This window comes from Opisthocomus hoazin, chromosome 1 (genome assembly GCF_030867145.1).
Source record: "Opisthocomus hoazin isolate bOpiHoa1 chromosome 1, bOpiHoa1.hap1, whole genome shotgun sequence".
NCBI classification, from domain to species: domain Eukaryota; kingdom Metazoa; phylum Chordata; class Aves; order Opisthocomiformes; family Opisthocomidae; genus Opisthocomus; species Opisthocomus hoazin.
Window position 1 is genome coordinate 138497154 of NC_134414.1, and position 16165 is coordinate 138513318.

Sequence of the window (16165 nt, forward strand, 5' to 3'; positions counted from 1 at the left end):
CTTTCATTTCTCTTCAAATGGAAGTCAGATTAACTGTCTAAGAGCTATCATCACCACCTCTGGACCTCTGGACCCCTCTGGACAAATGGCTCTTTCAGAACTGGCATGGACGTATTTCCTCCTGATACTTGACCACTGGCAGAAGCCAAATCCTGTATGCCGTTGACCACTGGGCAAATGTGATAGCTGAGCTCTCAAGCCCTTATGCTTACTACAGCATTATAAGAGTATCTTCTCCGAGTGCTTGATTAGGATCTAAAACAAGAGGGTGGAATGGGCCCTCAGCAATTAAGAATGAAAGGGAGGACTTGCCGTCTTCAGCACAGTTGCCAGCTTTTCATCTTCACATGGAGCCATGAAGTGGAATGTTTTGCTGCTCTCAGCATGGGCACCCTACCAAAGCAGAGAGAAAAACATTTGGTAGCGATCGGTCCAGAACTGTTTTACAGGCCTGGATATAGCTAGGTAGACAGAAATTCAAACCCAGTGTGGGAAAATGTACGTTAACTGTCAAGACAGGATTCCTTCCAACTGCATGTTAGGAGGGGGCATCGTTTGTCTTTTGTGGAGACAGACACCTGTAATGTGCCCAGGTTCACTTCCCTTGCAGGACCATTTGACCTAGTGAGGAAACATGTTAGAAAGAAACTACAGAAGGAAGCCAAGGATATTAAACCCTTGCCAGTATACGGAGACTAGTTAAGGACCCGTCACAGTTAAGAGTAAATGACAACCCATAGCAGATCTGGATACCGATGTTTATTTATGAATTAACAAGACCAGAGCTTTCAACCTGCTTACTATCTCACACACTCGCTTGCTTTCCCCACAGTGTTACAGTCACTAGGTCTCACCTTCCTTTCCCAGCAGGGACATTGTGGGTGATCTGTCAAGGTGGAAGTCATTGTTTCATGCTGTGCAGCTCCTCACAGTTACAAGTCTCAAGTATTACTGGCCAAGGTCACTGGGCATCCCCCAACATTCATCTCCACACGTCTCCTTCATCTCCAGGATCTTTCCCCACTTCCAGTGTTTTTCATCCAGACATGATCTTCACCTTCTTCTTTCGAGCCCTGAGCCCTAGGTTTTGGTTGCGATCAGCCTCCTAACTGGCAGTTCTGTCTCACACCTCATTACTAATCAGAGGATTCAGGGCATGCCACTTCTGTTTAGTCCAGCTGCTATCAGAACGTACAACTATTGCATACTGCTTGCACCTAGCTTGTGCTCCAGAGTACAAAAATTCAGCTTTGGACACACACACACACACAAAATCATCTGCTGCCTGACAATGTTTGCAGTTTAAGTGGGTTTTTTTGCCTGCCGCCAGCCCTAATACTAGTGACACAAAGTAAGTGTCTACTGTGGATCAAGAAAAGGTGGAGAAAGGCTAAGGAAGCTGGCAAGGCAAAACAAAAGTATTAAGTGGTATTTATTAAAAGTGAGACAGCATCCTTCAAATAGCTGAGTTATGTCCAGTGAGTAAAATTGGAAGGATCATAAACTCTGGCAGGTTAAACGTAAAAATAAAATAAGGCAAGCCAAAAACCACAATAAGGAACAGGCTGTAAATGGGGTAAAACCTCATAAATCGTTTTTTAAACACTTCAGCAGTAGGACTGTCTGTTGAGCCATAGATTATCACCGCAAAAGACAAGGTAAGGCCACGGCAGGAAAAAAAGTGTGCTCTTCATGGACAAACTTGAGAAGGTTCCTGAGTTTGTTGATTTATGGGGGACTTGTAGAGAATCTGTCTGAAGTGACTGTAGGAGAAGCTATGGGACACAAGAGCAAAATGAACCTTAATACTTCAGTGCAAGTGAATGATGTTCACCCAAGAGCTCTGCCAGAGCTCGTAGATGAAGTAGCTGAAGTGCTGGCTACAGTGACCAAACCCTTACTTGAAACAGTTTTATTCCCTGAGGCCTAGGAAGTTGACCAATGTGACATCAGTTTTCTAAAAGGGTTCTGGAGGAGATGCAAGGAACTAGCAGAGCCTGGCTGAGCCCATTATTAGAAACTGTTGTAAAAAATAATAATAAGAAAGGAAAAATAGAATATACTAAGGAGGAGTCACCATGACTTTGTAAAGAGAATGTCTGCCTCACAGAACTCCTGAAGTTCTTTGGAGGCATTGGGATGTATGTGGATAAGGAAGCTCCTCTTCATACAGTGTGCTCAGGCTGCTAAAAAGCTTCTGGTAATCTGTCACCAAATTTGGCCCTCTCATGGATGAACAGTTGGTTGAAAGACAGTCAGCAGAGAATAAAAATAAATGGTGAGTTCTGACTAATCACAAATGAGATCTTCAAGCCTGAAGAAGTCCTTGGGTAGGCTGAGGAGTCGTCAGAGAATCAAATGCACTCTTAAGAATAGTCACACTGGAAAAGGGACAGAAAGGTAAACAGAGTGCCCCGGGGCCACTTCATTAAGCCTTGGTGAATCTCACTTCAATGTCTTCTGGAGGTCTTAGAACTGATGAAGGAGTCTGGGAAAGTTTGGAGAAGGGTCAATGGAACAGCTCCTGTACAAGAAGCAGCAAAGTTGGATAGGGTGCATCAGCCTGGGGAAGAGGTGGCTGAAGAGAGGTCTGAAAAAGGTTTGTAAAATCGTGAGAAGCATGGAAAAGGTGACTAGCAAATGACAGTTCTTTGTCTTTTCCAACATAAGCATGAATGTTGTCAAAAGACATTAGCAGCTGCTCTGTTCCAACAGCGTAGAAAGCAAGAAGAGGTGCTTTTCTCATAAAACACAGATCTCTTTGCTGCAGGAGGCTGCGAATGTGAAAAGTTCACACAGGTACAGAACACAAATGTGCAACGTCATGGAAGAAAAATCCACTGCAGGTTATCAGGTACAAAGACCTTTGGCCCAGGAAGTCACTGAGCTGCAAAATGTGTGAGAGCATTCCGGGGAAGTGTCACGTCCCCTGCTACTCTTGTGTAGGCGTTTGCCGTTGGCCACAGTCAGAAACAGGTCCTGGGGAGATGAGCTGCCGGTCTGACGTAATACAACTCTATTTATGTTATGGTTTTGTGTTCCTTTCGTGAGAGTGGAAACCACATGACCCAGAATATCTAGCCTGGATAAAGCATGGGATGCTACATGGCTGGGAATGGCCTTACCAGGAATAATGGGAAGGTGAACTAGAGGGCAGCTTGCAAGTCCTTTCTCAGAATAGGTGTTTTAATTAAAAGGCATTGCAATTCAACGTGGAGCCTGTGACAGAGGGAAGAAAAAAGAAGGAAAAATTGCAGAAAGAAACATGTGAAGACAGCAGCTTGCACAATGCCCTCCTCACGGGCTTCCACCAGCTGCTGATGGTGTATTCAAGCCACAAGGCCAACACTTCTTTCGTAAACTCTTGGTTCCAGGATATGATACATGCACCCCTGACACATGCTCTTGCCCTTGCTGAAGCAGGGTCTTTTAAGTCTTTGTGGGTTGAGTCCTGGGTATTTCTGTTTCTATCTTTAGTTACAAAACACAGTGACGTATTTTTAACTGTAAAGGCTTTAGCTAATCATTGATAGACTGGTGCCTATAAAAGTGCTGTAGTTATTCAGAGTCTACAACTTACTCTTTTAAAGTTTAGTGCTTATATAGTCCTTGGCTGTTGAAACCATATGTTCATCCTGTAGAGAGCAGAACTTGTGTGATATACAGATATCATCCTGAGATTTTCTTACCATCTAAAACAGGAACATGCCCTAGTAGCCGTTCAGTTACCCTTTCACAAGCTGCTCCTCAGAAATTTAGACTTGAAGACAAACTTTGGTATTTGCTGGAAAGAGAAAACAGGTTTTGTTACTCCTGTTGTTCCTGTTGCCCCTCCATTTGGGCTTTTAAATAGGGCATGTGTCTTTCCTCTATGAACTGGTACACTGTGGCCCTCCTGCTCCATGGCTATGGCTGTATAGTTGATGCTGCTATTCTGTGCCTGGGGAAAGACAACATTAAGTGCAGATCAGTGTTTTTATATTAATATTTACCTGCCAGATAGAGATATCAAGTCATACACGAAATGGTTTGTAACCTGAATCCTCAGGTGTAGTGTGTGACCAAGGGAAACGCGCTGCTAAACTAATCCTACAAAAACCCACCAGTAACCAGGGGTACATATTACTTTCTAAGAGGCCTAACGTCAGGAGGTAAGGCAAAGGAATAGAATAAATGAAATTAATATTATGAAATTAAACAAACAAAAAAATGCATCTAGGTAATCCAGAAGTTTTTCCACCCTTCACCTCACTGACCGTAAGACCAGCCAGCCTCCTGCCGCTGCAGCTGGCCAGGAGAGGCAGGACTTGAACTGAAGAATCTTCAATATGCCTCTTGCAAGGTTGTCTCCTAATGTGTGTAAGAGTATGTGCGCATTTTGTGTAATCAAAAGAAGTGCAAGGTCTGCACCTCCTGTCTAGCCAGATAACGGTCAACCCAGCAGTGATGTCCACTCAGGATATCCTAGTGTCGTTCAGCAGAGTGCTACAGTGCTGCGTGAGAGAGCAATACGGAGTTGGAGTGAGGAGAAACAGGGCATTCAGCTCAAGGTAACAAATCTGATCTGGACATCAAAGCTGCAGCTGTTACCCTGTGGTAGGTGCTAGAGGGTCCAGAGCAATGTGGGTTCCCTGCTTGGAACACACACTGCTGATGGACAAGCTTCCTGCTAACATGTCTAGGACTGCAGTCTCGCTGCAGATGAGGCCAAAGTGAGCTGATGCAGTACAGACGTCACTGTGGCTCTGCAGACCCTGTGTCATCCGTTCTGATCTCAGAGCTGCTTCTGCCCTGTTGTCACTGTTCCCTGATGGAGCTGGACAAGTAGCATCTTCCTGGGTGCCCCTCAGGGACGAGGGGGAGCAGAGGGGAGCAGCCTCCTCTTTTCTTCCATACAGCAGGCCATGCCCCGCTCTCCACAGCAAGGTGCCAGAGCAGAGCACCTTCTTTTGCTGTGTCCATCAGAGGGTGAGGTCTTCCAGATCCTGGCTCTTCAGTGAGATCATTTCAGCTACACGCCTTGTGGGGGAGCTGGTCTACAGAGGAGGGCCAGCAGGGATGAGAAGGACAGAAAAAAATCCTGTTTCCGCCATCTCACCCCTTATTCAAAGGCTGAGTACTGTGGCAATATTTTGATGTACTTCCATCAACATCAGACAAGGTATTGCCAGCCACATCCTGCGTAGTACTGCTATGAGTCTTCCAGACTCAGGCTGGCATTGATATAGCCAGTGAGAGGAGGTTATCTCCGTAGCTCTGGGGATTTTAGCATGAGATAGGAGGATCCCAAAAGGAAACAGAGAAAAATGAGACAGTTAGCAAAACTGACAGGAATTAATGCAGTGATTCTGTTCCCCTGCCCCTGTGTTTCCAGGTGAAAAGGCTTAATCAAACAATATTGTCTGTTCCATGTCTATGGGCTGAGGAGCGGTCTGCCTGCCCAGACAAATTAATTTCATTTTGGTTTTTCTTACACTTTGCCATCCAGGATTGTATGTTTGGGCACTCGCAGATGAGAGAGAGGACTGGGTTTACAAGCTGTCGCAGGCACCAGAACCACAGCAGTAACTATGCCGCAGTGGTCTGGGGGCAGCTGACAGCCCGGGGCCCTCAGAGTTACTGCAGCTTTCCATAGATGAGCTCCACACAGACAGTAACTAAGAACATCCGTTAAATGAGAGGGGAAAAAAAGCTGATAAGTGCATAAACCAGCAACTAACTTTTGAAGACAAACACGAGGTGGATGAATTGTATCACGGCTGCCAGTACAGGCTTTCTTTCAGGCTGCGTTTTCTTTGGTCTAGCTGTCAGGCTATCTAGATCATGAATTTTCTGACTGCAGTTGTCCCTGGGATTAACTGCTCTTGTCCGCCGCGTATGACAGTTCAAGGCATGAGCTGAAAATTACAAGAGTCAACACGTGGGGACAGGTGGAATGTGATTACTTTAAACTACACAACCAGGAGACAGCAGCCACAAAAAAAGTGGTATGAATTCTCCAGGCCTGCCATTAGGCGAGCAAGCTTGATTTGTTGTTTTTTACTGAAGTGCATCAGGCTTGGGGCTTTTCAATCAGAAGTCAAGTTTGAATTGTTTCTCAAGCATTCCCATTTTTGAGTGATCATTCAGAGACGAGTGATGCCAACTGAGAGCATTTATGCAGAGTAGTTGCAAGAGCAGGGTGAGAGAGATGCGTGGGTGACTGAAATACTTCAGTGGCTGCTGCAACTTCTCTGCTCCCCAAGAAGAGCTACGGGCTTGCAGAGGTGGCTCAAACGGACTGAAAAGGAATGCTAAATGGCTGATGGGGTAGCAACTGGTAAGGATTACAGATGGGTGCTGACCACCCTGAGGGCCATGATACCTTGTGCCATCTATGAGGTTTGTCCACGCTCTGTGTGTGCGTGTGATGTCTATGACAGAGAGCCTGCTAGTGCTGTGATTCATTGGTTTTTAAGAGATTAAGGACTGTAGGAAAGTGATTATTTCCAGTTCTGTCCCCATAGCAGATGTGTGCTGTGGTAAGGTTGTGACAAGCAGGCTTTCACCATGCTTCTCTATCTCTCTCTAGGTTCTCAAGCATCTGCGGCACTTAAATTTCACCAATAACATGGGAGAGCAAGTGGATTTTGATGAGTTTGGGGACCTGGTAGGGAATTACTCAATAATCAATTGGCATCTCTCTCCGGAGGATGGCTCCGTTGTCTTTGAAGAGGTTGGACACTACAACGTCTATGCCAAGAAAGGGGAGAGGCTCTTTATCAATGAAAACAAGATCCTGTGGAGTGGATTCTCTAAGGAGGTAAGTGCTTAAATCCTCACAGCAGTGTTTCCCAAGTTTCCACATCCAAAATGTGAATTAACCCTGCACACTCCTTGTATTATAGGTCCATGTCTAAAAGATCCATTCATCTTACACTATACGTAGCCTCTGCCATAGTCTTTCACACCCTTGTTACACACTTCTGGAAATAACTTCTTTTTTCTGGCCTAAGTATATAGCTTGGAATTTTGCAGTGTTGTTTCCACAAGGATGAGAAATTCGTTACCCAAGTCCAGTTGTTGACTAAGTCAGACTTTCCTGAGCTCAGTAGTTTCATTGCTGAAGACCTCTATCTCTTCCACTCCCAGCATCTCTCTATCAAGAAGACTTTCCTCCTGTTCCTAGATAAATTAACGACTCTTTCTGCTGACTTTACCCTCCAAGTCCCAGAGCCATCCTCACACACTTGCCTTGCAAACCGAACAGAACAAGCACTGTCAATCTGCCTAGCTTAACTTGGATGCGCTGTTCAAATAGCAGGAGATACCAGTACCTGCTAACTTTTGTTAATCTACCAAAAGGTGCTTGTGCAGTCTCAAAACTACGTGATGTAGCCATTGACTTTAGTCAGGCCTCAGTCCTCCTGCACTTTCTTGCATATGTTAGATCTTTTCAGCATACCTGTATCGTCACAGGCAGCCAGGGCCGTGTCTCCCCCGCGTGATGGGAATGTGGTGCAGAGATCTCCGGCCAAGAGCCCAGTGAGCTGCCGTCATAGCTGGCAGCAGCCCACTCCAGCCTGGACAGAAACCCTGGCTCCTGGAGGCAGATACTGAGCAGGCATCTGGCTTGTGGCCTGGGAGGTGACACCGTGAGCGTTAGCTTAGAATTGTCACTGCCAGGCCCTGCTGCAATGTTTAGACATGGTAAATCAGCACCTGATTAATGAATAAGGCAATTCACTTCCAGGTAATTATTGACATTGGTTGACAGATCAGGTAACTGCTTCTGCAGTAGCTACACTTACCTAATGTACTTACACCATCAGTTAAGCCTTACCTTTACTCCAGACACCCCAGCTTCACTTATGGTTTAAATTCAGAGCTCTCTGAAGGAGGCATGGGTCAGACACGGCACCTCACCGCAGAAATACTGAGCTCAGGCTTTTCTGAGCCCAGCTGGAGTCTCTGAGCACAAACTACAAGTGGAATGAAAAAAACATTATATTCTAACCCCTCCTTCTGATCATTGCAAATGCACCTTTTCCAACACTTAGGGTTTTGGGTTTTTTTACTTAAATTGAGTAATTGTGACCTCTTGGTCTAAATTGCTCCAAGAGTGCAATATTTATCTTCATTCTCTGTCCTAAACTGTTAAAATGTTAAAATGTGGCTGGATGTTGCTGAGTGTCATGCCAGGGCATGTAAATTGTATGCCAGTGGAGGGGTTTGTCATGTCTATGTCTGCTGCAGCCTTTTTTCGGTTTATAAGTTTGAATTTATCTAGATAAAAGGCTCTGCTCAAAGACAGTAGCCAGTACTTCACTCACTGAAGGCTGCTGTGCCTCTGTCATCCTCAAACAAAGATTAAATGTAGTTAATTTTAACACAGGAACTTCAGCATTGGACAGACTTGTAAAAGAATAAGTTAAGGAGTAGGTGAGATTGATAGATTCATTTTGGCAGAACTTGATTAAATTCCCCACAGAATACTTAAGAAGGCAGCCAAAGCAATCTCAAAAGTGCTAGCAACTCATCTTTGAAAAATGTGGAGGATGGGTGATGTCTCAAAGGATTAGAGAAGTGTAATCATAATACCTGTTTTTCAAAGCAGATATAGGAGAGCCAAGGGCATTACACACAATTGAGCTGAGCTTCTGTAATCTAAGAGTTGATAACAAAAATTATTAAACAGTTTATAAACACTTAGAGGATAATAAACTGATAAGAAAAAGCCACCACGGATTTGTCAAGATGAAATCATGCCAAACCAATTTAATTTTCCTCCTTGTAAGCTCAATCAGCTTAGTAGATAATGGGCAAGCAGTGCATGACTTCAGCTGGGCCTTTGATTCAGCCCTGTTCAAAATCATTAGCGGCAGCCTAGGGAAAGACAGTCCAGGCTGAGGAAGTCCTCTTGGTGGATGCACTACCTGCCGAAAGTCTGTCCCAAGGAATGGGTATTAACAGCACACTGTATTAGTAGCAATAGGTATTAACAGGAAAGAGTGATTCAAGTGGGGAGCTGCAGGGATTTGCCTTGTTTGTGTGTCTGTCCAATTAGGCAATCCTGATTAACAGCCTAGAAACGGTGCTCCCAAACCATGCTGCAGCTATACTTCGGAGTGATAGGCAGCAGCGACTGCTCTCAGCTGCAGGGGAATACCTGAGCCACACAACGGGCATCTCCGCACGGGAGCTGCCACTACCGAGGGCTTGCTTACCCGGTGGCTGAGGTCAGTGCCTGCACACAGGCAATTTCCAAGTTTCACCCCAGACTCACTGCCTAAGCGCACACAGACAGGAGCTTCCTGGAGCTCTGCAGGTTAGCAGCACTTGGGCACACTAGCAGCAAACTTCCAAAAAGGTGAACGGAGGCTTCCAACCAGAGCAGCCCTTACGTATGCCCAGGTGATGGTACTTTGCTGGCAGTGGAAACTGTGGATTTAACTCCCCTGAGCTGATAAAGCCGTGTTCTGTGTCAGCTCTCTTTCCTTAATTTAGTTGGGAAAAGGTGAGCTCAACCTCAGATTGTGCTTCTGTGTAAAAAAGGCCCAGGCTTCCACTTACTATGCTGAACTCCTTGTTGTCAGTGTGCATTAGGCATGCGGTGAGCATGCCCATGCAACCATCTGCTGCTGGGATATGACCGTGCCCAGGTGAGATCCCACATAGCATAAAGGCACAGCCGGCAGGTGAAACAGCTCATCATTTGCAGCAGCAGCAGCAGTCTGGAAGCCATTGGATCTGCATATAGCTCCTGATCTGCACCTTTAGATGCTCAGTGTTCTAAAAACGGGGCCTTTCTTTCATATGAAAACTCCTCTTGCTCAGTTAATTTACCATTTTTGTTTGTAGGTTGGAGAGGGTCTTCAGGAGAACAGGAGGAAGTGGGTTTCAAGAAACTGTTTAAATTCCCATAAATCATTAGCAGTCCATATGCAACATAAGGGACTGGGGATCAGCCATCAGAACCCATCATCGCCAAGGCTGACTCAAATTCCTGCCAGCAGAGATGGATTGTCTTTTCTTTTAACCATCTAATGACTGTTTTCTGGTATGTGTATCATGGGTCACATACCAGTTCGCAGTGCCCACAACACAGCAGAGATTACAAAGATCTGCTGATCTTCCCTACCATTCCTTGATGTGTTCTTTCAAACAAAGATCACTGCAGTGGGTCGAGGAAGGACTATTGTGCAAAAATGTGTCTGTTCTGTGGAGGGAAGAGGTGAGCCTCTGAAGCTCTCCATCCAGCATGCTACTCAAGCAATAACACCCTTGGAGGAAGCCCAAGGTCCTGCTGTAGAGAGGCTGCATGTGGGGCACTGCCACCGTTAACCCTCCCCGGGCTCTTTTCTTGCAGGTGCCTTTCTCTAACTGCAGCAGGGACTGCCTCCCAGGCACCAGGAAGGGCATCATCGAGGGAGAGCCCACCTGCTGCTTTGAGTGCGTGGACTGCCCCGACGGGGAATACAGTGATGAAACAGGTAATTCCCACAGAGCTGCTCTGGGACCCTGCGAGCCCTCTGGGTGTCACCTGCAGTTGCGCTGAAATCGCTTCCCTGCAGTGCTGAACTGGAGGCTGCTTTGCCAGGGGGCTTCCCTGAAAGTCTGGACGCGCTTCTTCTGAAAAGCTTATGGGATTCGAGTCCTGTGGCCCTCAAGTCCTGTCTTCTGCTAGGCCTGCTTGTCCCTTGTGCTCTGAGTTAGGAAGAGTAGGGCAGAGAACTTGAAAAAGGACTTGTATATAGGAAGCCTCTCAGGCAGCCACAAGCAAACTCCATTTTGTTCCTCCAAAAGACTGGAGGAAGGAGACAGGAGATACTCCCTACCCTAACCCTAAATTCTGTAGTTATCTGTCTGCTTTTCCTCATGTTGTCAGGGTTTTACTTCATGCTTAACAAAAAAAGTCCATTGCATCCCTGACTTCACAAGCAGAAACGGGTATTTCCCTTTATGGGGTCATGAACCACAGCTTCTGTTGAGCACTGCTGCTACAAGAGACCAGAATATCTGGGTCCTATCAGACACCCAGGGACATCTTTTTCGTTGATTTCAGTGAGAGCTTGGATCGAGCCTCTCGGGTTCTGCCGTGGAGGGAAAAGGTAACCTCAGTTTTAGAGTTCGTTGAAAAATTCTGAGTTTCCAACACCATTAGTGCTCCCTCCGTGTTGGGCATCCCCAGGGTAATGAAGGCAAGTAAATCCCTTCAGAACAGCAGTCCCCATCACACGGCATCTCCTCACAGCCTCTCCAGCAGCACTGGTCCCAGTTCACACTGCAGACCTTGCCTGAGATGAAAACTTCAGTAGGCTGCATGCGAGACTGAACAACTGTTCCCCTTTGGGATAATCTCATTTGCATCCTATCAGAAAGGAATGACAATTTTTTAGTATGAACATACAGTACTGCAAGATGCCTGGGAGCAGCATTTTCAAATGAAATAGAGGCAATTCTTGTCGTGTGCCATAGGAGTCTTTTGATGTTTTTCACAGGATTTTGTGAGCTGGCACTGGTGTGCTGGTGAAATTTGTGGGGTGGCCTTCTGACTCCACAGTTTCCTGCTGCTATTTCAGCTGACAGTAATGCTCTTTATCTCCTGTGCTTGCCAGTTCTATAGGCATAGAGAGCAGTATTATAACCAGTCTCATCCAGCTGAGACAGTGATACCACCAAAGGAGAGAATCTGTCGTGTCCTCTCCCGGCTGTTTGCTCCCACCCGTTGCCTGGGAGCAGTGCTGATACTCGTGTGACCACAGAGTGAGTTGGATCTGGTCTCTGGTCCTCCTGAAAACAAACTCTTGGCAGGTTGATTTCCCAGCTAGAATGAGAAGCCGTACGACCTCTAGCGCTAACCCAAAGCGGCAGGAATGAGCAGCCTTGTAGGAGGAGCTGAATCTAGTTTACTCCCTTCGCTGGCAGCATGGTCTCTAAGTCACCTCAGGAGAACAGTGAAAGCGCATCTTTAGGATGCAGCGCTAAATAGCTGCCCCTGTCTCTGGCAGAAGCAGCTGAATTCCCTGCTGCGTGAAGTTAGCTCTCCTTGCCTGCAGTTTGCAATAGGCCTCCGGGTAAAAGGCAGAAGAAAAATAAAAATGATTGGCTGAATGGATGTAAATGAAACGACATGTGGTGATGGGAGCTTCTCACTGAGCTTTTGCATCAAGTGCGAGTTTTTCACATGAACAGCTTAGGTGAGGCAACTAGTCATTAGGAAAGCAGCATCATATCACGTCACAGATGCTCCCTCCAGCTACCTCTCCAGAACGAGAGAGCTTGAAATCCTCTGCCCTCATTAGCTGGTCATTCCTGGCTTTCTCATTAGCATCAAGTTCTGCTCTGGAAGCTATGCTCTTCGTCTCCATGTGTGCTTAGGCGCAAAGCTCAGAGAGAGGTTGCTGCTAAAGGGGTTTTCTGAGTGTTCATTCCCAGAACTCACTGCAGCCCATTGCTATACTGCTGGGATCCTGAAGGCTGAGGTAGGTTGTGACTTTCAGCTCATTGCTCTCAACCCCTTTCCACTGCCATCAAGGGAGCCGTGATCCTCCCCACTGGAGCATGAGATCTATTTGGGTCAAAGAAGAAGCAGCAGTTCCTTGCCTTTTGATCATGGCAACCGCTGGAGGCACAGGTTGCCATCCCAGCAGGCAAAACTAGTTTCATGTAGAGTAAAGAGATGGAGGCATCAATTTTCCCTTTGTAAGTATCAGTGGGACACTTTGCTGGGTGTAGGGAGAGTGATGTCGTTAAGACACATCTTCCTCTGATGTTCCAACATGAAATGAGAGAGTGCTGGGACTCCAGGGCATTGCCTGCCTTCAGGGAAGAGCAATTTAAACACTCCTAAGACTTGCCTCCATGGAATATGAAATAGGTTCTCAGAGCACTTAAGGATGCAAGCACGTTTTTAATTTTCTCTGTAATAGAGACAGGCAGGATGTTTCAAATGATGATAAAAGTGTGAGAGGTATGAAGACAGAAGTAGATAATAAAAATGAAGCAACAAGAAAGAGAGAAGGACAAAGCCTGTGTAACAGGTGGTAGCAATCAAAGTTTGCAAAGTTTTGCCAAGAAATGGATTCTAAAAACATGAGTGCAGGGGCAGGATTTTGTTTAAGCTGGAACTAACCATACTTTGTGTTCTGCTATATAGCTCGTGAGACGCTGGTTGTTTCAGTGTAAAACACTCTGAGACATCACCATATGGTTCTGGGAACCTGCAAACACCTAAAGTGAATGCCCCACATATTTAAGTTGAAGGCTGGTGTGTAGCTGCCGTGTATGTCATCTTCAGCCTCCCATTCTGACAAGCCTTCCCTCTCCCTGTCGCTTTTTTTTCAGATGCAAGTGCCTGTGACAAGTGCCCCGAGGATTACTGGTCCAACGAGAACCACACATCTTGCATCCCCAAGCAGATAGAGTTTCTGTCCTGGACCGAGCCCTTTGGGATTGCTCTGACTCTATTTGCTGTGCTGGGAATTTTCCTGACTTCTTTTGTCCTGGGAGTCTTCACCAAATTTCGCAACACGCCCATTGTCAAGGCCACAAACCGGGAGCTGTCCTACCTCCTACTCTTCTCCTTGCTCTGCTGCTTCTCCAGCTCGTTGTTCTTCATTGGTGAACCCCAGAACTGGACTTGCCGTCTGCGGCAGCCAGCTTTCGGCATCAGCTTTGTCCTCTGCATCTCCTGCATCCTCGTGAAAACCAACCGTGTCCTGCTCATTTTCGAGGCAAAGATCCCCACAAGCCTCCACCGAAAGTGGTGGGGCCTCAACCTCCAGTTCCTCCTGGTCTTCTTGTGCACATTTGTGCAGATTGTCATCTGTGTGATTTGGCTCTACACAGCCCCGCCATCCAGTTACCGAAACCATGAACTGGAGGATGAGATTATCTTCATCACCTGCCATGAAGGCTCCCTGATGGCCCTTGGCTTCCTCATTGGCTACACCTGCCTGCTGGCGGCCATCTGCTTCTTTTTTGCCTTCAAGTCTCGAAAGCTGCCCGAGAATTTTAACGAGGCCAAGTTCATCACCTTCAGCATGCTGATATTCTTCATCGTGTGGATCTCCTTCATCCCTGCTTATGCCAGCACATATGGCAAGTTTGTCTCTGCCGTGGAGGTGATTGCGATCCTGGCTGCCAGCTTTGGGCTCCTGGCCTGCATCTTCTTCAACAAAGTCTACATTATCCTCTTCAAGCCCTCCCGCAACACGATTGAGGAGGTGCGCTGCAGCACAGCTGCCCACGCTTTCAAGGTGGCCGCCAGAGCCACGCTGAGACGCAGCAACGTGTCACGCAAGCGCTCCAACAGCCTGGGAGGCTCCACTGGTTCCACCCCTTCCTCCTCCATCAGCAGCAAGAGCAACCATGAAGATCCTTTCCCTCTACCGGCTTCCGCTGAGCGGCAGCGCCAGCAGCAGCGTGGGTGCAAGCAAAAAGTCAGCTTCGGGAGTGGCACGGTCACTCTGTCGCTGAGCTTCGAGGAGCCGCAGAAGAACGCCATGCCCAACAGGAACGCCAAGCGCAGGAACTCCCTGGAGGCCCAGAACAGCGATGACAGCCTGATGAGGCACCGGGCCCTGCTTCCCCTGCAGAACAGCGAGCCTCTCAGCACTGAGATCGGCTTCCAGGCAGCTTCCAGCCCGGAGACGAGCTCACAGGAGTCAGTGATGGGAGACACCAAAGAAGAGGTACCAAGCCCTGAGGTGGAGCCTTCCCTGCCATCAGCTAACTCCCGAAATTTTATAGGCGCTGGAGGTGGCTCTGTCACAGAGAACACAGTACATTCCTAACGAAAGAAGATCATGAAAATCACACCAGCCCCCAAGAGGAACTTGCTCACCTCTTGCTTCTGAGCGGGAAAGACAACAAAGACACAATCCCGTGACACAGCCCCACCACACGTACTGTTAGTGGCAGCAGGGTAACACACACGCCTCCAGAGGAAGGACTGTGTCTGGGGAGCCTTTGGACTGAATTTGCGTTCACTTTACTGAAACCAGGACATCTCAGAAGGACAAGTGAAGATCGCCTCTGGTGGGGCTTAAGCAGAAGTCTGCACGCTGCCTTGCCTCCGTAAGCTTTTCCTGCCAGACTGCAACTCAGCTGACTATGGGAGGCACTAGGCAATTCCACTATACTCTGCTTTTACATTTATGTATAATATTCCTCTTTCCCACACTGTATAATATTCCCTCTTTATCCAGTATATGTGATCTGTAACCATGTGCATCAGGACTCTCAGCTCTACAAAAGCAAGGAACACGGTTTCACTTGGGGAAAGCACGGTCGCGGGGAAAATAAAAAAGCCCCCAACATCCTGCATGCTGTGTACAGCCAAGGGTGTGAACATGTAAAGTATTTAATGTGACAGAGCGCCCTGCTATTTATATTTAGTAATGTCCCAATCTCTCCTTTCTGCCCAGCTGGAAATACTGGACAATACCCTTCACAGACTCCATTGCACTAGACCAAGCTACTAGGTTCCTACTGGTTTCCTCTAGCTGAGGTAGCTTTACCTCCAGCCTGCCTGCTTTGGTGGAGGGGGAGAACAGCTTGTAAATCCCCCTGGAGAACGTTGCAAGAGGACAATGAGATGTATCCATGATTGATTATGTCGCTAGTAGTTGTATGCTTAACAAAGTGTTGCTGCTGTAATATTCCACATGGCATACATGGCTAACCCTTTCACACCTTAGTCAGTGTTGTGCTTTGCCAGATTAATCTGCCTCACACCTACACAGAGCATTGCGCTAGTCGTGACGGTACTGGTGGGCCTGACACAAAGCAGATGAAAGAAGGTGAAATGGAGGAGTTACGGATGGAGAAATAGCTCCCAGATGTAGTAATGTGATTGCAGGAGTGGGTGAATACCTGAAGTGTGTGTGCTGGTAGGTGACTGGATGAGGGAGACATACAGGCCCGGGCTCTGAGACACGCAGAAAGACAAACATCCGTTTGATGTGTTTTGGCTCCTATAAGCCACCTACTAGGTTATTTCCCTCCTGGCCCATCTTGAAGAGAGGGCACCTAGAACAAGAAGGGTGGACTGCACCTAAAGAAAAACAGTAAGGACTTCAGCAGAGAGCAGAACTTCATTACTCCTGACACTTGTCCCACTTCCCCAAAAGTAGACATAGGTGCTCCTGGGTTTGCAAGGCATGCCTGGTTCTTCTCCATC

At 47.0% G+C, this 16165-nt stretch overlaps 1 protein-coding gene across 1 annotated transcript in view; it reads left to right on the forward strand.

The window, feature by feature from the left end:
* Window positions 1-15567, forward strand: part of CASR (calcium sensing receptor) — a 79962-nt gene extending 64395 nt beyond the window's left edge. Inside the window, exons 5-7 of the mRNA XM_075412894.1 lie at window positions 6572-6802; window positions 10349-10472; window positions 13327-15567. Coding sequence (XP_075269009.1) covers window positions 6572-6802; window positions 10349-10472; window positions 13327-14777 — 1806 coding nt within the window. The 3' untranslated portion in view covers window positions 14778-15567. The remainder of the gene's footprint in view (window positions 1-6571; window positions 6803-10348; window positions 10473-13326) is intronic.
* Window positions 15568-16165: the final 598 nt, after the last annotated feature.